The 22953-nt window shown below is 52.7% G+C and overlaps 1 protein-coding gene across 1 annotated transcript in view; it reads right to left on the bottom strand.

Annotated features, from left to right (window-relative positions):
- The window catches only part of GID4 (GID complex subunit 4 homolog), a 29770-nt gene extending 12181 nt beyond the window's left edge, over positions 1-17589 (bottom strand). The window contains exon 1 of the mRNA XM_060260584.1: positions 17356-17589. Coding sequence (XP_060116567.1) covers positions 17356-17559 — 204 coding nt within the window. The 5' untranslated portion in view covers positions 17560-17589. The remainder of the gene's footprint in view (positions 1-17355) is intronic.
- Positions 17590-22953: the final 5364 nt, after the last annotated feature.

Genomic DNA, 22953 nt, shown 5'->3' with positions numbered 1-22953 from the left:
ACGCGGACCCCGAGAGCACATGCCGAGCCCTTGAAACGCAGCTTGCTGTTCCGATCCCTCCCCCTGGAGCCGAGGAAGCGGGACGCCTGGCAGCTAAATTAAGGCAATGCTGGGGAAATATTAGTGGCTGCTAAGCAACAGCGGGCTGCTTTTTAAAAAGAGGCCGGCTCTGCGCCAGTCCGAATCCTTTTCGCCTGCGTCGTGCATTGTCCTGGACTCAGCAAGACACAAATCCCAGCGCCTGGTATTTGGATGCCATGTTCTGGCAAGGGAGATTTTCCAGACCAGTCCCGAGGCGCCACACGACTACGGGCGTCTCGCTCCTTGTGATCTCCGAGCAATTTAGCACAACGTTTCCCCGCCTCCCTGGAAGTGAAGAACGGGCCAGGGGTCTCCAAAGCAGCAGAGCTGGGGAACTGAGTGACTCGCCTGCCGTGCCAGCAGCCGCTCCGACCGCACGCTGGCTGCTCATCCGGAAGGCTCACGAAACCCCGACAGAGGGGGCGACACCCTCCAACGCATCCCACTCCACCTGAAATTCCGGAGCCCCTCCTTGCCTCTGCTACTATATATCCAGCTCCTAGTGTTAAATTCTGGATGGACTCCTTCCTTTGGGGAGGGACGGTGGCCCAGTGGTAGAGCATCTGCTTGGGAAGCAGAAGGTCCCAGGTTCAATCCCCGGCATCTCCAAAAAAGGGTCCAGGCAAAGAGGTGTGAAAAACCTCAGCTTGAGACCCTGGAGAGCCGCTGCCAGTCTGAGAAGGCAATACTGACTTTGATGGACCGAGGGGGGGTCTGATTCAGTATAAGGCAGCTTCATATGTTCATATGTTCTTCATCGCCCTTACTCATTTCCCCCTTCCTATGTCATTCTTTAAAACATCTTTATGTCACCTTGTCATCCAAACAGGGTCCCCAAGGTGGTAAACAGGAAAGCATTTCAGCTTAAAAACCCTTAACACACACACACACACACACACACAAGGACATACAGTATCTGCAGTGGAGAGCCAGTTTGGTGTAGTGGTTAAGTGTGCGGACTCTTATCTGGGAGAACCGGGTTTGATCCCCCACTCCTCCACTCGCACCTGCTAGCATGGCCTTGGGTCAGCCATAGCTCATGCAGAGGTTGTCCTTGAAAGGGCAGCTGCTGTGAGAGCCCTCTCCAGCCCCACCCACCTCACAGGGTGTCTGTTGTGGGGGGGGGGAGGTAAAGGAGATTGTGAGCCGCTCTGAGACTCTTTGGAGTGGAGGGCGGGATATAAAATCCAATATCTACCTTCTATCATCAGTGGCTAAACTTGCTTAATGTAAGAGCTGCATAAACATCAGATGCTTGAGAGCCATAAAACATGAACACCAGATTTTTGAGAGATGCAAAAGGGAGGGAGGGAGGAAGGCAGGCAAAGAGATGGGGGAGGAAGGGAGAGGTGGAAAGAAAGCAACTTTAGCTTTAAATGCATTCTCCAAGCCACTGGCTGGTTTGGATTGGAAAAGTGATTTAAAGAGAAAGACACCTTCTCCAAGCCAGCTGATAGGATGACTTCAAGAGCTACACAATATGTGTGAAAGAGCCATAGTTTGGCCTCCCCTGGTATATAAATATGTATATGTGTGTCTGTGTGCGCGCGCGTATGTATATATGTGTGTGTGTGTATACACATATTGCTAGATACACACACAAAAAACAATAAATACTTATAAACGCATGTAACACCAAAAACGACAGAGAAGGCCAGTAACAGTTATTAGGGGTACATCAAACCAAACGACCACAACAAAAAAGCCTCTTCATCAACTGTTAGAAGACAACAACAAGAACTTAAGTGCCCGGCTGGATCAGCCCAGTGGTCCAACTAGGCCAGCACCCTGTCTCACAAAGTGGCCAACCAGTTCCTCTGGAGGGCAAACAACAGGGCAGAGCGGCCAAAGCTTTCCCCTGCTAAAAACCTCAGAAGCACCAGTGAGGGTCCACCCAGTCTAGCATGCCATCTCACACAGGTGCCAGCCAGTTCCTCTGCAGCGCCCACAACAGGGCAGAGAAGCTGAGGCCTTCCCCTGAGAAGAACATCAGGAGAGCCCTGCTGGGTCAGACCAGGGAGGGTCCATCTAGTCCAGCCTCCTGCCTCACCCAGTGGCCAAGCAGTTCCTCTGGAGGGCCAACAACAGGCCAGAGAGGCCGAGGCCTTCCCTGAGAAGAATGTAAGAAAAGCACTGCTGGATCAGACTGGCGGTCCATCTAGTCCAGCATCTCCTCACATGGAGTCCAAAAAGTTCTTCTGGAGGGCCAACAACAGGGCAGAGATGCTGAGGCCTTCAACTGATAAGAACATCAGAAGAGCCCTGCTGGGTCAGACCAATGAGGGTCTCTCTAGTCCAGCCCCCTGCCTCACCCAGTAGCCAACCAGTTCCTCTGGAGGGCCAACAATGGGGCACAGGGGTTGAGGCCATTCCCTGAGAAGAACATCAGAAGAGCCCTGCTTGGTCAGACCAGTCAGGGTCCATCTAGTCCAGCATCTTGTCAATCAAAGTGGCCGACCAGTTCCTCTGGAAGTTCAACAACACGGCAGCGAGGCCAAGGCCTTCCCTTGATAAGAAGAGCTCTGATGAATCGGACCAGTGGTCCATTTAGCCCAGCCTCCTGCCCCACACAGTGGCCAACCAGTTCCTCTGGAGGTCCAACAACAGGGCATGGAGGCTGAGGCCTTCCCCTGATGTTGCCTCCTGGCTCTGGAATTCAGAGGTCTCGTACCTCTGAATGTGTCACTAGTCGCCATGACTAATAGCCACTGACAGACTCATCCTCCATGAATCTGTTTACTCCCCTTTTAAAGCAGGCTATGCCTGTGGCCACCACTGCATTCTCCAGCAGCAAATCTCGCATCTCAACCACTTGTTCAGTGAAGAACCATTTCCTTTTGCCCGTTCTGCATCCCCTTTCATGAGCTTCATTCGATGCCCTTGAGTTCTTGTATTTTAGAACAGAGAGAAGAGCGTCCTCTTTGTCGACTCTCTCCACACTGTGCATAGCTTTCTACACCTCTACCAGGCTCACTAGGACCACCGGCTGCTCAAGTCAAAGAAGAAGCAGAGAGAGCCACGCGGCTGTAGACCACAAGCCAAGCATCCGCTTTCTTGAAGAAGACGACTACAGATTTATACCCTGCCCTTCTCTCTGAATCAGGGACTCGGAGCGGCTCACAATCTTCTATATCTTCTCCCCCCCCACGACAGACACCCTGTGAGGTGGGTGGGGCTGAGAAGGCTCTCACAGCAGCTACCCTTTTAAAGACAACTCCTGCAAAAGCTACAGCTAGCCCAAGGCCATTCCAGCAGCTGCAAGTGGAGGAGGGGGGAATCAAACCCGGTTCTCCCAGATAAGAGTCTGCACACTTCACCACTAGAAGAAGACGACTGCAGATTTATACCTCACCCTTCTCTCTGAATCATTCAGAGAGGCTTACAATCTCCTGTATCTTCTTCCTCCACAACAGACACCCTATGAGGTGGGTGGGGCTGAGAGAGCTCTCCCAGAAGCTGCCCTTTCAAGGACAGCTCCTGTGAGAGCTATGGCTGACCCAAGGCCATTCCAGCAGCTGCAAGTGGAGGAGTGGGGAATCCAACCTGGTTCTCCCAGATAAGAGAGCTATGGCTGACCCATGGCCATTCCAGCAGCTGCAAGTGGAGGAGGGGGGGAATCAAACCCGGTTCTCCCAGATAAGAGTTCACCAGTTAGATCATTGGCTACTACAGTCTCCGAAAAATATCTGGACTACCTCTAGCAATCTGCTCCATACAGAACATCCAGACCACTAAGATATGGACACCCAGCTGGAAGAGCAAGACAATGCACTTACGATCATAGCGCCTGAAATGTCAATTTCTATGTTTTAAATTGTTTTTACTGTTTTAATGTTTTATTGTATGTTTATATTCATGCCTACGCATGACCATGTGAGCCGCCCCGAGCCTGCCTCGGTGGGGAGGGCGGGATAGAGATTGAGTTAAATCAATAAATGAGCTTGCTCGGGGGCCATTTTTTCTGAGCTAAGACAAAAATGTGTGAGCCGGAGGCTAAAAAGCTGTGAGCTAGCTCCCACTCCCTCAGCTTAGAGGGAACACTGGTTAAGGGGATGGAGGGAGTGAGGTAAAGTGGGTAGAGACAGGGAAGTTATCAAAACTCCCCGGCAAAGGGGGAAGGACTCTCTTTTCCTTGGGATGCTTGGCTGAGAAGGATACTTTGCTCTGGTTTAGAAGCAGGCAGCCATCTTTTTTCTGACCGTGCGATCTTCCCGGTAATGAGATGTGGAGAAGAACCTTTTCACTTTAGCCGGAGGCTAAAAAGCTGTGAGCTAGCTCACACTCCCTCAGCTTAGAGGGAACACTGGTTAAGGGGATGGAGGGAGTGAGGTAAAGTGAGTGGAGACAGGGAAGTTATCAAAACTTCCCGGCAAAGGGGGAAGGACTCTCTCTTCCTTGGGATGCTTGGCTGAGAAGGATACTTTGCTCTGGTGTAGAAGCAGGCAGCCATCTTTTTTCTGACCATGCGATCTCCCCGGTAATGAGATGTAGAGAAGAACCTTTTCACTTTAGCCGGAGGCTAAAAAGCTGTGAGCTAGCTTACACTCCCTCAGCTTAGAGGGAATACTGGTTAAGGGGATGGAGGGAGTGAGGTAAAGTGGGTGGAGACAGGGAAGTTATCAAAACTCCCCGGCAAAGGGGGAAGGATTCTCTCTTCCTTGGGATGCTTGGCTGAGAAGGATACTTTGCTCTGGTGTATAAGCAGGCAACCATCTTTTCTCTGACCGTGCGATCTCCCCGGTAATGAGATGTGGAGAAGAACCTTTTAACTTTAGCCAGAGCCTAAAAAGCTGTGAGCTAGCTCACACTCCCTCAGCTTAGAGGGAACACTGGTTAAGGGGATGGAGGGAGTGAGGTAAAGTGGGTGGAGATAGGGAAGTTATCAAAACTTCCCGGCAAAGGGGGAAGGACTCTCTCTTCCTTGGGATGCTTGGCTGAGAACGATACTTTGCTCTGGTATAGAAGCAGGCAGCCATCTTTTTTCTGACTGTGCGATCTCCCCGGTAATGAGATGTGGAGAAGAACCTTTTCACTTTAACCGGAGGCTAAAAAGCTGTGAGCTAGCTCACACTCCCTCAGCTTAGAGGGAACACTGGTTAAGGGGATGGAGGGAGTGAGGTAAAGTGGGTGGAGACAGGGAAGTTATCAAAACTTCCCGGCAAAGGGGGAAGGACTCTCTCTTCCTTGGGATGCTTGGCTGAGGATACTTTGCTCTGGTGTAGAAGCAGGCAGCCATCTTTTTCTGACCGTGCGATCTCCCCGGTAATGAGATGTGGAGAAGAACCTTTTCACTTTAACCAGAGGCTAAAAAGCTATGAGCTAGCTCACACTCCCTCGGCTTAGAAGGAACACCGGGGACTAGAAGACAGCGGCAGCTACAGATGCAAAGGTTTATCTGAGCCACAGCTTCTCAAGGGGCACTGCTGCGGTTCTGCAGCTCAAACAGAAGCCAGGTTGGGCCTGGAGGGCGATGGAGTGGGGACACCAAAGCCCCTCGCAACTCTTTGGAAGAAAAGCGAGGGAAATGCGCATCTTAATAATGTGAGGAACCCTTGGGAGGCAAAGGCTGAGGAACAGGTAGCCAGCAGTCGGTGCCTGGTGATAGCCCAGTCACATGCTGCTGGGAGACTACATTCAGGATAAACAGGAAATGCTTTTTTATGTGATGAGCGATTCAAGCGTGGAATTTGCTGCCATAGGATGCAACAATGGCCACCGGAATAAACAGATTTTAAAAGGCGATTAGAGAGATTCAAGGAAGGGAGGCGCATCGTCAGCGGTTACTAGTCGAGGCAGCTAAAGGGAACTTCCACATTCTCAGGCAGGCGATCTCTGAAGCCCAGTGACAGGAGGTAACATCAGGGGAAGGCCTCGGCCTCTATGCCCTCTGTGCTGTTAGCTTTCCAGAAGAACTGGCTGACCACTGTGTGAGATGAGATGCCGGACTGGATGGACCCTCACTGGTCTGATCCAGCAGGGCTCTTCTGAGGTTCTTCTCAGGGGAAGGCCTCGGCCTCTGGGCCCTGTTGTTGGTCCTCCAGAGGAACTGACTGGCCACTGTGTGAGGCAGGAGGCTGGACTAGATGGACCATCTCTGGCCTGATCCAGCAGGGCTCTTCTGATGTTCTTCTCAGGGGAACGCCTCGGCCTGTCTGCCCTGTTGCTGGCCTTCCAGAGGAACTGGCTGGCCGCTGTGTGAGATGGGATGCTGGACTAGACTGGTCTGACCCAGCAGGGCTCTTCTGAGGTTCTTCTCAGGGGAAGGCCTCGGCCTCTGGGCCCTGTTGTTGGCCCTCCAGAGGAACTGACTGGCCACTGTGTGAGGCAAGAGGCTGGACTAGATGGACCATCTCTGGCCTGATCCAGCAGGGCTCTTCTGATGTTCTTCTCAGGGGAAGGCCTCGGCCTGTCTTCCCTGTTGCTGGCTTTCCAGAGGAACTCGTTGGCCGCTGTGTGAGACAGGATGCTGGACTAGATGGACCCTCACTGGTCTGATTCAGCAGGGCTCTCCTTAGGTTCTTATGAAGGCCTCAGCCTCTATGCCCTATTGTTGGCCTTCCAGAGGAACTGGTTGGCCGCTGTGTCAGACAGGATGCTGGACTAGACAGACAGCTGCCCTGATCCAGCAGGGCTCTTCTTATGACTCGAAAGAACATCGAAGAGACTGACTTGTCCCATTCAGCCCTGGTTGCTGACCACACGACAGTGCGCCCTGGGGCAGAGTATGCTGAGTCACAGTTGTTGCTACCACTTCTTCTCCCGCCCACCTCCGGCATTAGGTACATCTGCCCCAGTGGTACAACCTGTGCCTTCCCAAAGCCTTCTGTCTACAGAACAAACAACCTGCTCCTTTACAGCCAATAGCCCAAGGAAGAATGATGCAATGGTGCTGTGGTTAAGAGTGATGGGCTCTAATCTGGAGATCCGGGTTTGATTCCCCACTCCTCCTTCTCTGGAAGCTTGTTGGGTGACCTTGGGCTAGTCCCAGTTCTCTCAGAACTCTGTCAGCCCCACCTACCTCACATGATACCTGTTGTGAGGAGAGGAAGTTTAGCCGTCGGGTTAAAACGGATAAAAGGAAGTACTTCTTCACCCAAAGGGTGATTAACATGTGGAATTCACTGCCACAGGAGGTGGTGGCGGCCACAAGCATAGCCAGCTTCAAGAGGGGGTTAGATAAAAATATGGAGCAGAGGTCCATCAGTGGCTATTAGCCGCAGTGTATATATATATATGTGTGTGTGTGTGTATATATATATAATCTTTTTGGCCACTGTGTGACACAGAGTGTTGGACTGGATTGGCCATTTGCCTGATCCAACATGGCTTCTCTTATGTTCTTGAAGAGAAGATGATTGAAAGCCACTTTGGTACTACTGGAGGTAGACAAAAGCGGCATATAAAAACCTACTCTTCTTTTTAGTCAGTAGATAGCCTGCAACTTACTAGACTTAACGTCTCAATCAGTGTCGGGGACATTCTTCCCTAGACAGATCTTGTGGATCCCACTGCCCTCTCCTACGGAGCCACTATGACTACCATAGTGTGACAGAAAAAGCCGAACTGTGCGGATGTGCAGTGAAATAAAAAGAGAGCCAGTATGGTGTAGTGCTTAAGTGCGCAGACTCTTATCTGGGAGAACCGGGTTTGATTCCCCACTCATAAGAACATAAGAGAAGCCATGTTGGATCAGGCCAACGGCCCATCAAGTCCAACCCTCTGTGTCACACAGTGGCAAAAAATGTTATATACACACATACACTGTGGCTAATAGCCACTGATGGACCTGTGCTCCATATTTTTATCTAAACCCCTCTTGAAGGTGGCCATACTTGTGGCCGCCGCCACCTCCTGTGGCAGTGAATTCCACATGTTAATCACCCTTTGGGTGAAGAAGTACTTCCTTTTATCCGTTTTAACCTGTCTGCTCAGCAATTTCATCGAATGCCCACGAGTTCTTGTATTGTGAGAAAGGGAGAAAAGTACTTCTTTCTCTACTTTCTCCATCCCATGTATTATCTTCTAAACCTCTATCATGTCACCCTGCAGTCGACATTTTTCCAAGCGAAAGAGCCCCAAGCGTTTCAACCTTTCTTCATAGGGAAAGTGCTCCAACCCTTTAATCATTCTAGTTGCCCTTCTCTGCACCTTCTCTAATGCTATAATATCCTTTTTGAGGTGCGGTGACCAGAACTGCACACAGTACTCCAAATGAGACCGCACCATTGACCGCACTCCTCCACTTGCAGCTGCTGGAATGGCCTTGGGTCAGCCAGAGCTCTCTTAGGAGTTGTCCTTGAAAGGGCAGCTGCTGTAAGAGCTCTCTCGGCCCCACCCTCACCGTGTCCCCATCTTTCTCCCTCGACAGTTCCCCCATCAGTTAAACTCAAAAGCATCTTTCCTGCTTTACATGGAAGCTGTGTATGCCCAGAGAGGTTTAGTTGGTTGAATTTTTCCTCATTGACTTTCCTTGTTGATTTGTTTTACTTCTGGAGGAAAATTACTTGTTGAATTCCTGTTTGTTGGGGATGCTTACTTTGAGAGCTGGTTTGGTGTAGTTAAGTGTGCGGACTCTTATTTGGGAGAACCAGGTTTGATTCCCCACTCCTTCACTGGCAGCTGCTGGAATGGCCTTGGGTCAGCCATAGCTCTCTTAGATTAGATTAGATAATCTTAGGAGTTGTCCTTGAAAGGGCAGCTGCTGTAAGAGCTCTCTCAGCCCCACCTACCTCACAGGGTGTCTGTTGTAGGGGGGGGAGGGGGAGGTAAAGGAGATTGTGGCCACTCTGAGACTCAAGAGTATAGGACAGGATATAAATCCAAAAAAATCCAGTAACATCAAAAAAAGAAAGGCCTGAGAATTGCAGCGTTCATGCCTGAAACCTTTTGTCCCTCACCCCGGAAGAGGCTTCTCCTAGAGCAGGAGTGGCCAAACTGTGGCTCGGTAGCCACATGCGGCTCTTCCACACATATCCTGTGGCTCTCAAAGCCCCCACAGCCCCATCAGCTGGCTTGGAGAGGGCATTTAAAGTCTCTTTAAATTACTTCTCCAAGTCAAACTAGCTGGCAGCCTGGACAATGCATTTAAAGTTGCTTTCTTTCCACCTCTCCCTCCCTCCCCATCTTTTTGCTTTCCTTCCTTCCTGCTCTCAAACATCTGATGTTCACGTCTTTCGGCTCTCAAACATCTGATGTTTATTTTGTGTGGCTCTTGTTAAGCAAGTTTGGCCACCCCTGTCTTAGAATAACCCTGTAGCTTGTATAAGCGGCAACATCTTGAAAACAAGACACTGGTCTAAAAGATAGAGAGGATGGGGCGGCATTGTCTTCTGTGGCTCCAGAAGGTATGACTGAAACCAATGGGTTGAAATTAAATCTAAAGAGTTTCCGGCTCAACATTAGGAAGAACTTCCTGACCGGTTCCTGAGTGGGAAAGAAGCTGAGAGTGGTTCCTCAGTGGAACAGGTTTCCTTCTCGGGAGGTGGTGGGCTCTCCTTCCTTGGAGGTTTCTAAACAGAGACTGGATGGCCATCTGACAGCAACGAGGGTCCTATGAATTTTGGGGGAGGGATTTGTGAGTTTCCTGCATTGTGCAGGGGGTTGGACTAGATGGCCCTGGAGGTCCCTTCCAGCTCTATGATTCTATGAAAAGAACTCTATACCAACAGAGCAGAGCTTTTATTCATTTCCTACAATGCACCCAAACCAAAACTACACCTTTGGGGGTGGGCAAAGCTGGCTGTTTCATGGACCAGATCACCTTCAGACCGTTTTCTTCCCAGCACAGCTTCTATGAAAAGCCCAGACGAAGACGAAGAAGAAGAAGAAGAAGAAGAAGAAGAAGAAGAAGGAGGAGGAGGAGGAGGAGGAGGAGGAGGAGGAGAAATTGAATTCATATCCCGCCTTCCAATCCGAATCTCAGAGCAGCTCACAATCTCCTTTATCTTCCTCCCCCGCAACAGACACCCTGCGAGGTAGGTGGGGCTGAGAGAGTTCTGACAGCAGCTGTCCTTTCAAGGACAACTCCTGTGAGAGCTATGGCTAACCCAAGGCCATTCCAGCAACTGCCAGTGAAGGAGCGGGAGAATCAAACCCGGTTCTCCCAGATAAGAGTCGGCACGCTTAACTACACCAAACCAGCTCTCAAAGTAAGCATCCCCAACAAACAGGAATTCAACAAGTAATTTTCCTCCAGTAGTAAAACAAATCAACGAGGAAAATCAATGAGGAAAAATTCAACCAACGAAACCTCTGGGCATACACAGCTTCCATGTAAAGCAGGAAAGATGCTTGTGAGTTTAACTGATGGGAGAACTGTCGAGGGAGAAAAACGGGGACACGGTGAGGGTGGAGAAGCCAGGGCAGGAAGCCCAGGGCAGAAGGAAGAGAAACAGGAGTGCATCAGAGGTGGAAATGCAGAGGTGGTATATTCAAGGAAAAAAGCTGCAACCGCAAGACAGAAATCCGAGCAAGGGCGTCGTACTTCACAGAGGCAGAATGTCTCATCCGGGCTGTGTGAAAGGACTGAGAGTCTATTAAGAGTGGGAAGCATTAAAGAGGGTCACAGCCACAGTGGAATTGGCAACTCCAGACAAAGACGCCTCCATGACAGGCATGTCGAGCCGTTTGGAGGAAAGGAAGCGACAACCTGGGATGAAAGCCAGCTTTGGGAAATGTAACAGGGGGACCAGAAGCAGAGGAGATGGGAGGCAACGTGATGACGTAGGGAAGGGGCAACGGATGCGGAGGGGAGGGGTGGAAAAAGGTGAAAAGAAGAGCACACTGGGTCCAAGGGAAGGGAAAGGGGATATCCGGGGTAAGCAGCGCTGAACTTGATTACGTATCCAGAATTTATACGCTCTGTAGAAGGAGGAAGATCAGACTGAAGATAGAGAGAGTATGCAAGAGCGTTATCTTGGGTGGAATCTGGGATGCGGGAAAACCACCGGGATAATATCTGGGGCGGAAACAGGAAGTATACAGGGCAGGAGTCACACATCTGGAGCAACAGCAAAAGGAGGGGAGAGCGACAAGCAATACTCCCTCTAAGCTGTGGAATCTTGTGAGCAAAAATTTGACTTTGTGAGCGACTGGCATTGAACTTGCGAGCGAGCAATTTGGCTACCGCATACATTGGTTTGCTCTGGGGCCACCCTTCCTGAGTGAAGACGAAAATGCGTGAGCTGGGGGCTAAAAAACTGAGCTAGCTCACGCTAACTCAGCTTAGAGGGAACACCGGTGACAAGAAAGTAATCTCAGATGTGGGACAAGCAGAGAGACAACTGACACAGGACCATCTTTCGCACGCACCCCCCCCCCCCGAGAAATAACAGTAGCAGAATCAGACAGGTGTAACAATGAGGTTTACGTATGCACAACTTTGGCCCCCAAATGAGAAGGGAGGACTCCCTGGAGAAGACCCTGATGCCGGGAAAGACAGAAGGCAAAAGAAGAAGGGGACGGCAAAATGAGATGGCCAGACAGCGTTACTGATGTAACTAACATGAATTTGAGCAGACTTCAGAGGATGGTGGAAGACAGGAGGGCCTGGCGTGACTTAAGAACATAAGAGAAGCCATGCTGGATCAGGCCAACGGCCCATCCAGTCCAACACTCTGTGTCACAGAAGAACATAAGAGAAGCCATGTTGGATCAGGCCAGTGCCCATCCAGTTCAACACTCTGTGTCACATAAGAAGCCCTGTTGGATCAGGCCAATGGCCCCTCCAGTTCAACACTCTGTGTCACAGAAGAACATAAGAGAAGCCATGTTGGATCAGGCCAGTGCCCATCCAGTTCAACACTCTGTGTCACATAAGAAGCCCTGTTGGATCAGGCCAATGGCCCCTCCAGTTCAACACTCTGTGTCACAGAAGAACATAAGAGAAGCCATGTTGGATCAGGCCAATGGCCCATCCAGTCCAACACTCTGTGTCACAGAAGAACATAAGAGAAGCCATGTTGGATCAGGCCAGTGCCCATCCAGTTCAACACTCTGTCACATAAGAACATAAGAGAAGCCATGTTGGATCAGGCCAATGGCCCATCCAGTCCAACACTCTGTGTCACATAAGAAGCCCTGTTGGATCAGGCCAGTGGCCCCTCCAGTTCAACACTCTGTGTCACATAAGAACATAAGAGAAGCCATGTTGGATCAGGCCAATGGCCCATCCAGTCTAACACTCTGTGTCACATAAGAACATAAGAGAAGCCATGTTGGATCAGGCCAATGGCCCATCCAGTCCAACACTCTGTGTCACACAGTGGCCAAAAAAAACAGGTGCCATCAGGAGGCCCATCAGTGGGGCCAGTACACTAGAAGCCCTCCCACTGTTGCCCCCCAAGCACCAAGACTACACAGCATCACTGCCCCAGAAATAAGAACATAAGAGAAACTATGTTGGGTCAGGCCAATGGCCCATCCATTCCAACACTCTGCGTCACATAAGAGAGGCCATGTTGGATCAGGCCAATGGCCCATCCAGTCCAACACACTGTGTCACACAGTGGCCAAAAAACCCAGGCACCATCAGGAGGTCCATCAGTGGGGCCATGACACTAGAAGCCCTCCCACTGTTGCCCCCCCAAGCACCAAGAATACAGAGCATCACTGCCCCAGAGTCCCAACAATATGCTGTGGCTAATAGCCACTGATGGACCTCTCCTCCATATGCTTATCCAATTCCCTCTTGAAGCTGGCTATGCTTGTAGCCGCCATCACCTCCTGTGGCAGTGAATTCCTCGTGTTAATCACCCTTTGGGTGAAGAAGGACTTCCTTTTATCAGTTCTAACCTGACAGCTCAGCAATTTCATTGAGTGCCCATGAGTTCTCGTATTGTGAGAAAGGGAGAAAAGTACTTCTTTCTCTACCTTCTCTTTCCCATGCATTATCTTGTAAAACTCAATCATATCACCTCGCAGTCGATGTTTCTCCAAGTCAAAGAGCCCCAAGTGTTTTAACCTTTCTTCATAGGTTATTCACATTCCTTCATTGACATGCCTATGCACATATCTATCTAGACAGATACACAAAGCTTTACCTCTGGCCACTTTCAACAAATTGCTACTGCTGACTTAGAAGAAGAAGATGAAGATATTGGATTTATATCCCGCCCTCCACTCAGAAGAGTCTCAGAGCGGCTCACAATCTCCTTTCCCTTCCTCCCCCACAACAGACACCCTGTGAGGTAGATGAAGACATTGGATTTATATCCCGCCCTCCGCTCCGAAGAGTCTCAGAGCGGCTCACAATCTCCTTTCCTTTCCTCCCCCACAACAGACACCCTGTGAGGTAGATGAAGACATTGGATTTATATCCCGCCCTCCACTCCGAAGAGTCTCAGAGCGGCTCACAATCTCCTTTCCCTTCCTCCCCCACAACAGACACCCAGTGAGGTAGATGAAGATATTGGATTTATATCCTGCCCTCCACTCCGAAGAGTCTCAGAGCAGCTCACAATCTCCTTTACCTCCCCCCCCAACAGACACCCTGTGAGGTAGATGAAGATATTGGATTTATATCCCGCCCTCCACTCCGAAGAGTCTCAGAGTGGCTCACAACCTCCTTTCCCTTCCTCCCCCACAACAGACACCCTGTGAGGTGGGTGGGGCTAAGAGAGCTCTTACAGCAGCTCCCCTTTCAAGGACAACCTCTGCCAGGGCTATGGCTAACCCAAGGCCATTCCAGCAGGTGCAAGTGAAGGAGTGGGGAATCAAACCCGGTTCTCCCAGATAAGAGTCCACACACTTAACCACTACACCAAACAAGTGCAGAAATCGCACACATGCCCACACATCTACAAGTGAATAACTTAAGACAGTAGCTGTGTTGGCCAGCAGCGGAACACCTAGAACCAAGCATTAGCAGCACCAACAAGAATGTTCAGGGTATGAGCTTTTGAGAGTCAAAGCTAAAAGAAAATGAAAATCTTGTTTACCTCGAAGATGCTTTAATACACATATGTACATAACATACACACATGTATCTATACCAGGGGTAGCCAAACTGTGGCTCAGAAGCCACATGTAGCTCTTTCACACATAGGCCCTGTTCACACAGTTGTTGAGTCCGTGTTAAACGGACCCAGTTCTGTTCCGAATATCTTTGTTCCAGATATTATCGATCAGACTGCCATACCGCAATTTGAATCACTCCGCGGTGAAACTGTCTTCTGCCGTCCACACGACGGCACCATGCAGTTCGTTTTTTCCTCCACTTTAATGCGCACAGGTTAAACCATTATGTGGTTATGCAGTTATGCACATATCGCTCAGTAGTTAAAAAAATGGCGACCGTAAACTGGATATCTGAGGCTCCTTTTGCTCCGGGACAGCCTTCAGACATCCGGAAGTTGGTCGAGAACTATCCAGACAGGGAAACTACGAGGTGAAACCGGAGAGCTCAAAAAACACCGCAAAGGAGCAGGTAACAAAATACTCTGGTTCCGAAAAGGATGGGGGGAGGGGCTACTACGAGTTAATACCGGGAGGCAGATGTTGCTGTCTGATCAGCCACTTTTAATCCGGTATGAAACAACAGCGACAAGTGATTATACTGGGTGTCTGAACAGCCTCATATTGCGTGGCTCTCAAAGCCTCCAACAAACCCTTCAGCCAGCTTGGAGAATGAGTTTAAAGTTAAAGTTGCTTTCTTTCCACCTCTCCCTCCCAGCCCCCATCTATTTTCCTTCCTTCCCTCTTGTGGCTCTCAAACATTGAATGTTGACGTCTTGCGGCTCTCAAACATCTGACATTATGTGGCTCTTAAGTTAAGCGAGTTTGGCCACCTCTGCTCTAGGGCATTGCACCGTGCTGAGGCAGAGACCAGCTCCCGTGGAAAAAATGTCTACTTTGGAGGGTGGACTCTATGGCTTTATGTCAGGGTTGCCAACCCCCTGGTCGGCCCTGGAGACCTTCAGTTTGACAGTGGCTGCTTGGAAGGGTGGGCTCTGTGGCTTTGTACCAGGGTTGCCATCCTCCAGGTGGGGCCTGCAGATCTCCTACTTTGACCACTGAGCTGCAGCTGGCAGAGACCAGCTCCCCCGGAGACAGTGCCTGCTTTGGAGGGTGGGCTCTATGGCCTTTTGCCAGGGTTGCCATCCTCCAGGTGGGCCCTGGAGCCCTCCAGTTTGACCACTGAGCTCCAGCTGGCAGAGAGCAGCTCCCCCGGAGAAAGTGCCTGCTTTGGAGGGTGGGCTCTATGGCCTTCTGCCAGGGTTGCCATCCCCCAGGTGGGCCCTGGAGACCCCCAGTTTGACCACTGAGCTCCAGCTGGCAGAGACCAGCTCCCCCGGAGACAGTGCCTGCTTTGGAGGGTGGGCTCTATGGCCTTTTGCCAGGGTTGCCATCCCCCAGGTGGGCCCTGGAGCCCTCCAGTTTGACCACTGAGCTCCAGCTGGCAGAGAGCAGCTCCCCCGGAGACAGTGCCTGCTTTGGAGGGTGGGCTCTAGGCCTTCTGCCAGGGTTGCCATCCCCCAGGTGGGCCCTGGAGCCCTCCAGTTTGACCACTGAGCTCCAGCTGGCAGAGAGCAGCTCCCCCGTGACAGTGCCTGCTTTGGAGGGTAAACTCTATGGCCTTATGCCAGTGTTGCCATCCCCCAGGTGGGCCCTGGAGACCTCCAGCTGGCAGAGAGCAGCTCCCCCGGAGAGAGTGCCTGCTTTGGAGGGTGGGCTCTAGGCCTTCTGCCAGGGTTGCCATCCCCCAGGTGGGCCCTGGAGACCTCCAGTTTGACCACTGAGCTCTAGCTGGCAAGAGACCAGCTCCCCCGGAGAGAGTGCCTGCTTTGGAGGGTGGGCTCTATGGCCTTCTGCCAGGGTTGCCATCCCCCAGGTGGGCCCTGGAGCCCTCCAGTTTGACCACTGAGCTCCAGCTGGCAGAGAGCAGCTCCCCCGTGACAGTGCCTGCTTTGGAGGGTGAGCTCTATGGCCTTATGCCAGGGTTGCCATCCCCCAGGTGGGCCCTGGAGACCTCTAGTTTGACCACTGAGCTCCAGCTGGCAGAGAGCAGCTCCCCCGTGACAGTGCCTGCTTTGGAAGGTGGGCTCTAGGCCTTCTGCCAGGGTTGCCATCCCCCAGGTGGGCCCTGGAGACCCCCAGTTTGACCACTGAGCTCCAGCTGGCAGAGACCAGCTCCCCCGGAGACAGTGCCTGCTTTGGAGGGTGGGCTCTATGGCCTTTTGCCAGGGTTGCCATCCCCCAGGTGGGCCCTGGAGCCCTCCAGTTTGACCACTGAGCTCCAGCTGGCAGAGAGCAGCTCCCCCGTGACAGTGCCTGCTTTGGAGGGTGAGCTCTATGGCCTTATGCCAGGGTTGCCATCCCCCAGGTGGGCCCTGGAGACCTCCAGTTTGACCACTGAGCTCCAGCTGGCAGAGAGCAGCTCCCCCGTGACAGTGCCTGCTTTGGAGGGTGGGCTCTAGGCCTTCTGCCAGGGTTGCCATCCCCCAGGTGGGCCCTGGAGACCCCCAGTTTGACCACTGAGCTCCAGCTGGCAGAGACCAGCTCCCCCGGAGAGAGTGCCTGCTTTGGAGGGTGGGCTCTATGGCCTTTTGCCAGGGTTGCCATCCCCCAGGTGGGCCCTGGAGCCCTCCAGTTTGACCACTGAGCTCCAGCTGGCAGAGAGCAGCTCCCCCGTGACAGTGCCTGCTTTGGAGGGTGAGCTCTATGGCCTTATGCCAGGGTTGCCATCCCCCAGGTGGGCCCTGGAGACCTCCAGGTGGCAGACAGCAGCTCCCCCGGAGACAGTGCCTGCTTTGGAGGGTGAGCTCTATGGCCTTATGCCAGGGTTGCCATCCCCCAGGTGGGCCCTGGAGACCTCCAGCTGGCAGAGAGCAGCTCCCCCGTGACAGTGCCTGCTTTGGAGGGTGGGCTCTATGGCCTTTTGCCAGGGTTGCCATCCCCCAGGTGGGCCCTGGAGGCCTCCAGTTTGACAGTGGCTGCTTTGGAGGGTGGGCTCTATGGCCTTTTGCCAGGGTTGCCATCCCCCAGGTGGGCCCTGGAGCCCTCCAGTTTGACCACTGAGCTCCAGCTGGCAGAGAGCAGCTCCCCCGTGACAGTGCCTGCTTTGGAGGGTGGGCTCTATGGCCTTCTGCCAGGGTTGCCATCCCCCAGGTGGGCCCTGGAGACCTCCAGCTGGCAGAGACCAGCTCCCCCGGAGACAGTGCCTGCTTTGGCGGGTGGGCTCTGCGGCACCCTCCCGTCCCGCGCCCCGCCCCCAAAGCCTCCAGGGCGGGAGGGCCACGGGGGAGGTCCCCTCCTCTCCTCCCCGCGCGGCCTGACCTGGACGACCACCTCGACCTCGTAGGCGTTGCCCTTGGAGCGCTGCTGCCCGCGGAACTTGGCGCCGCTGTAGAGGCGGCTGGTGGTGACGCCGGGCTGGGCGGTGTTGATGGGGGGCGGCGGCTCGAGGCGGGCGGAGGAGGCGCCGGGCGGGGGCGGCGGGGGCGGCGGCGGGCAGCAGCAGGAGGCGCTCCGCACCGGCATGGCCGGAGGGTCCCCGGGCGCCACCGCGGCGAAGGCCCTGCTCTTCCTGCGGCTGCTGCTGGGCCTCCTTCCGGGCCTGCCGTCGCCTCCCCGGCCGGAGCGTCTCACCCACCTCAGAGGCGGCGGCCGCCGCGTCGCCTTCCCCCCATTGGCCCTCCGCCGGCCCGCTCGCTCCCCATTGGCCCGCCGCCGGCCCGCTCGCTCCCTATTGGTCCCGCCCGGAGGTCACGTGAGGCTCCGGGCGGACGCCGCGCTCCCGCCCCGCGACGGCGGCGCCGAGGGGACAAAACGCGTTTGTGACGTTGAAAGGGCGTCCCCGCCTCCAGCCTGGGCAAGATGGCGGCGCCCATCAGGCAGGATTGGTAGAACTGCAGAGAGAGGGAAAGGCGGGATCTGAGATTGGAGGGGGGGATTTTGGATATGGGGTCTTTGTGAATGCAGGAGGGTTCCCCTTAAGGACTTGAGCCAAAAAATTTCCCCCAAGAATTTGGAAAGTTGCTTTTCTTTAAACTCCCTAGCTCTTCAAAAAGGGGGACAGACCAATATCTAGATACTTCTGCTTTGCCAGATCTTTCTGAGCGTTGCCTGCCCACCTATGCAAAAACTTGTACTAGCCCCACTAATTGCAGCTTCTATTGGTGTCTGCATTACAGCGAGGTGTTTTTGCATGCGGAATTGCAACGGTGACTGCTGTTGTGCGTGCTTTTAAAAAAAAGAGCAGCCACGCATAACCTGATAGAGCAACACTTTTGAAAGAGGGCAGCGTTGCTGCTTGTGGGTTGCTTCTCTTTCTTCCTTGACCCCCCACAATGTGGCGGGGCGGCTTGTCCAGCCTGCTTTCTTGCATACCTCTTGCGGTCCGACGTCAACGCCCTGGGCTTTTTGCTCATGGATCAGTATTTTTGCCTGTGGATTTGAGGCAGCCGTATACACCACCAACAGGTAAGGCTGCAGGCACAATGAGATTGGGGAGGGGGCTGCTGTGGCTCAGTGATTGAGCACCTCCTTTGGCTTTTAGATTCCCTGGGATCTCCAGATCAGGGTTAACGTGAGAGTCACATAGAATGAATGTCAGATGTTTGAGAGCCGCAAGACAGGAAGGAAGCATGGTAAGAAAGACAGAAAGAAAGCAAATAGAATAGGGGGAGGAGAAGTGAAAAGAAAGCAACTTTAACTTTAAATGCATTCTCCAATCCACTGGATGGCTTGAAGAAGTGATTTAAAGAGACAGATGCCTTCTCCAAGCTGGCTAATGGGGCAGTGGGAGCTTCGAGAGCCACACAATATATGTCAAAGAGCCACATGTGGCTCCTGAGGCACAGTTTGGCTACCGTTGCTCCAGATGATGAAGGGACTGGAAGATCTTTCCTTTGAAAAGACGCTGAACATTTTTGACTGTTCCGGTTTTGAGAAAAGGTCACGGTGAGGGGCAAACATGATGTAAAACATTGTACAGAACTAGTTACAGAAAGTTTTTTCTCCTGGTAACATAATACCAAAACGTGGGGGCATCCAACAAAGTTGGTGGGCAATACATTCAGAAAGTACTACTGCACTCAATGAGTCATTGAACTGCAGAATGCACTGTCTGTGGACATAGTGGGGAGGGGCTGTGGCTCAGTAGTAGGTGCAACGGCAGGTGCAAACAAATCGGGGGAGTGACACCGGTGGGTTTATCTTGGGTTCATTTTGGTTTGGTGCAGTTGTTTGGCCAGGGGATTCCAGTGCTCCTGGGGAGGGGAAGATATGACGGTGGGAATAGACAAAAATATAAGGGAAGGAGACAGAGACGAAATGGTGCTCGGCCACCTTCCAGTCTACTTCCCATCCCAATGGTAGCAGGTAGTGGGACCAAGAGGAAATGCTCGCCTCTGTCATTGGTGTTATGTAATGCCAGGTCCATAAATAATAAGACCGCAACCCTTAGGGAGTTTCTGCTACGGCAGAACATGGACCTGGCTTGCGTGACCGAGACCTGGGTGAGGGACGGGGAGACAGTAGCCCTCTCCCAGATGTCCCCCCCGGGATACTCGGTCTTTCACCAATCACGGATGAGCGGGCGGGGGGGAGGGGTAGCACTACTCATACGGGAGGATTACTCCTTTCGGGCTCTCCCGGATCCAAAGATTGATGGGATTGAATGCACCGGTCTGGCATGGGATGTTGGAGAGGGGTTGGCGGTTTGGCTGGTGTACCGTCCGCCCAACGCACCAGCTAACGCCTTACCATCACTATTGGAGGCAGTGGCGGGCTGGGCGTTGGAGTACCCGAGGCTTATGGTCCTGGGTGACTTCAACGTCCATGCCGACGACACGGCCTCCACTCAGGCGATGGACCTAGTGTCGTCCATGGCGACACTGGGACTCTCTCAATTTGTCACGACTCCCACGCATCAGGCCGGGCATACATTAGACCTGATCTTTGCAGCCGGGATTTTGGTGAACGATATCGCCGGAGAAGCGGTACCATGGTCGGATCACCTAGCCCTTAAGGCCCGTGTGGGGATGCCGCCCCAACCCTGTATGGGCGGAGAGCCTATTTTGGCTCGCCCTCGGGGCTTGATGGACCCGGAACGGTTCCAAACGGCCCTAAGGGATCCCTGGCCCACTGGCAATTCCCTCGATGACCTGGTGGAAATCTGGCAGGGCCAGCTGTCCAGGGCTATCGACGAAATTGCACCCCGGCGCCCTCTGCGCCCTCGCACGAAGCTGGCTCCATGGTATACCTTGGAGTTACGCCAGCTGAAACAAGGGCTCAGACGACTAGAGAGGCAGTGGAGGCATACTCGGGACGAAGCAACGAGAACATCCTATAGAACGTTTATGAAGTCTTATGAGGTGGCAGTCAAGGCTGCAAAGAAAGATTACTTTGCAACCAAGATTGCATCTGCAAACTCGCGCCCAGCACAATTATTTAGAATAATTGGGGATCTTACAACGTTGCCACAAGGCAAACCAAATGTTAGAGAATTAGGAATAGGCTGTGAGGCATTTGCGAAATACTTTGCAGATAAAATCTCGCTGCTCCGCCAAGACCTGCCTACCACATTAGATACAGTGAGTGAAATTGAGGCTCCGTGCCTGTCTTCAGGTTTAGTGCTGGACCACTTCGACCCACTCAGCCTGGAGGAAGTCGACAGAATCCTCTCTGCTGCTCGCCCGACAACATGTGATCTGGACCCTTGCCCCTCCTGGCTGATTAAATCTTGCCAAGGGGAGCTTAGATGCCCTTTATGGGACATCATAAATAGATCCCTTTTAGAGGGGCATTTTCCAACACCTCTGAAAGAGGCTTTGGTCCGCCCTCTCCTGAAAAAAGCTACAGCAGACCCGGCCGAATTGGCGAACTACCGGCCGGTGTCCAATTTACCGTTCTTAGGTAAAATTATTGAGAGGGCCGTGGCGTTGCAGCTACAGGGGTTTCTGGATGACGCTTCTGTCTTAGACCCATGTCAGTCTGGTTTCCGGCCGGGCCATGGGACGGAGACGGTGCTGGTCGCCTTAGTAGATGACCTCCAACGGCAACTGGATCGGGGCGGCGTTGCGGTACTGATGCTGTTAGATCTGTCGGCTGCATTTGATACAGTCGACCATCGGCTACTGACGCGCCGCCTCGCCGACATTGGGGTCGAGGGGTTGGCCTTGCAATGGCTTTCCTCCTTTCTCCTAGGTCGGGGACAGAGGGTGGCTATCGGGAGCGAGCGGTCCCGGAGGCGCACACTGGATTGTGGGGTGCCCCAGGGAGCAGTTCTCTCCCCGATGCTGTTTAACATCTATATGCGCCCCCTTGCCCAGATTGCCCGGCGGTTTGGGCTGGGTTGTCATCAATATGCAGATGACACCCAGCTCTATCTACTAATGGATGGCTGGCCCGACCCCGCTCCAGGGAATCTCGACCGGGCATTACAGGCTGTAGCGACATGGCTCAGGCTGAGTGGGCTGAAGTTGAACCCAGCGAAGACAGAGGTCCTATGCGTGGGTCGCGGCGCTCTGGGAAGGGAAATAGCTCTCCCGGCCTTCGATGGTGCGCCATTGAAAGCAGCGCGCCAGGTAAAGAGTCTGGGTGTTTTACTGGAGCCTTCATTATCGATGGAGGCCCAGATAGCAGCCACTGCCAAGTCAGCATTCTTCCATCTGAGGCGGGCAAGGCAGTTGGCCCCTTTCCTTGAGCGCCGGGACCTCGCAACAGTGATCCACGCAACGGTCACCTCAAGACTAGACTACTGTAACGCCCTCTACTTGGGGCTACCTCTGTGCCGGACCCGGAAATTGCAGCTAGTGCAGAACGCGGCGGCCAGGCTGTTGTTGGGACTCCCGAAACGGGAGCATATATGGCCGGGACTACGTGAACTGCACTGGCTGCCGATTATATACCGGGTCCAGTACAAAGTGTTGGTCGTTACCTTTAAAGCCTTATATGGCCGAGGACCTGCCTACCTGAGGGACCGTCTTTCCCCATATGAACCCCAGAGAGCACTGAGGTCAACGGGGAAAAACTTAATGACTATCCCTGGGCCGAAGGAAGTTAAATATCAGAGCACCAGAATACGGGCCTTTTCGATCGCGGCCCCTACCCTATGGAACCGACTCCCCGAGGAGGTGCGGGCCCTGCGGAGCCTTGAACAGTTCCGCAGGGCCTGCAAGACCATCCTTTTTAAATCAGCATATTCGGACTGCTAAGAAAAATGGTAATTAAAGATCCGCCAATGCGGTCCAAAGATCTATACCGCAGTATAATTGTATCTACTAGACTGGTTTTTAATTTAATGTTTTAATGTTTTATTGTTCTATAATGTAATTCTAATGTTTTATTTATTATGGTGTGTTTTTATGGATTGCTGTTAGCCGCCCTGAGCCTGCCAAGGTGGGGGAGGGCGGGATATAAATGAAATAAATAAATAAATAATAAATAAATAAGTAGTACGTGGGGAGGGATGGTGGCTCAGTGGCAGAGCATCTGCTTGGGAAGCAGAAGGTCCCAGGTTCAATCCCCGGCATCTCCAAAAAAGGGTCCAGGCAAATAGGTGTGAAAAACCTCAGCTTGAGACCCTGGAGAGCCGCTGCCAGTCTGAGTAGACAATACTGACTTTGATGGACCAAAGGTCTGATTCAGTATAAGGCAGCTTCATATGTTCATATGTTTGGGGAGGGATGGTGGCTCAGTGGTAGAGCATCTGCTTGGGAAGCAGAAGGTCCCAGGTTCAATCCCTGGCATCTCCAACTAAAAGGGTCCAGGCAAATAGGTGTGAAAAACCTCAGCTTGAGACCCTGGAGAGCCGCTGCCAGTCTGAGAAGACAAGTCTGACTTTGATGGACCGAGGGTCTGATTCAGTAGAAGGCAGCTTCATATGTTCATATGTTCATCTGCATGGCACACAGAAGGTCCCAGGTTCAC

Source organism: Heteronotia binoei, chromosome 20, assembly GCF_032191835.1.
Source record: "Heteronotia binoei isolate CCM8104 ecotype False Entrance Well chromosome 20, APGP_CSIRO_Hbin_v1, whole genome shotgun sequence".
NCBI lineage: Eukaryota > Metazoa > Chordata > Lepidosauria > Squamata > Gekkonidae > Heteronotia > Heteronotia binoei.
This window is presented reverse-complemented; position numbering and strand designations above follow the sequence as displayed.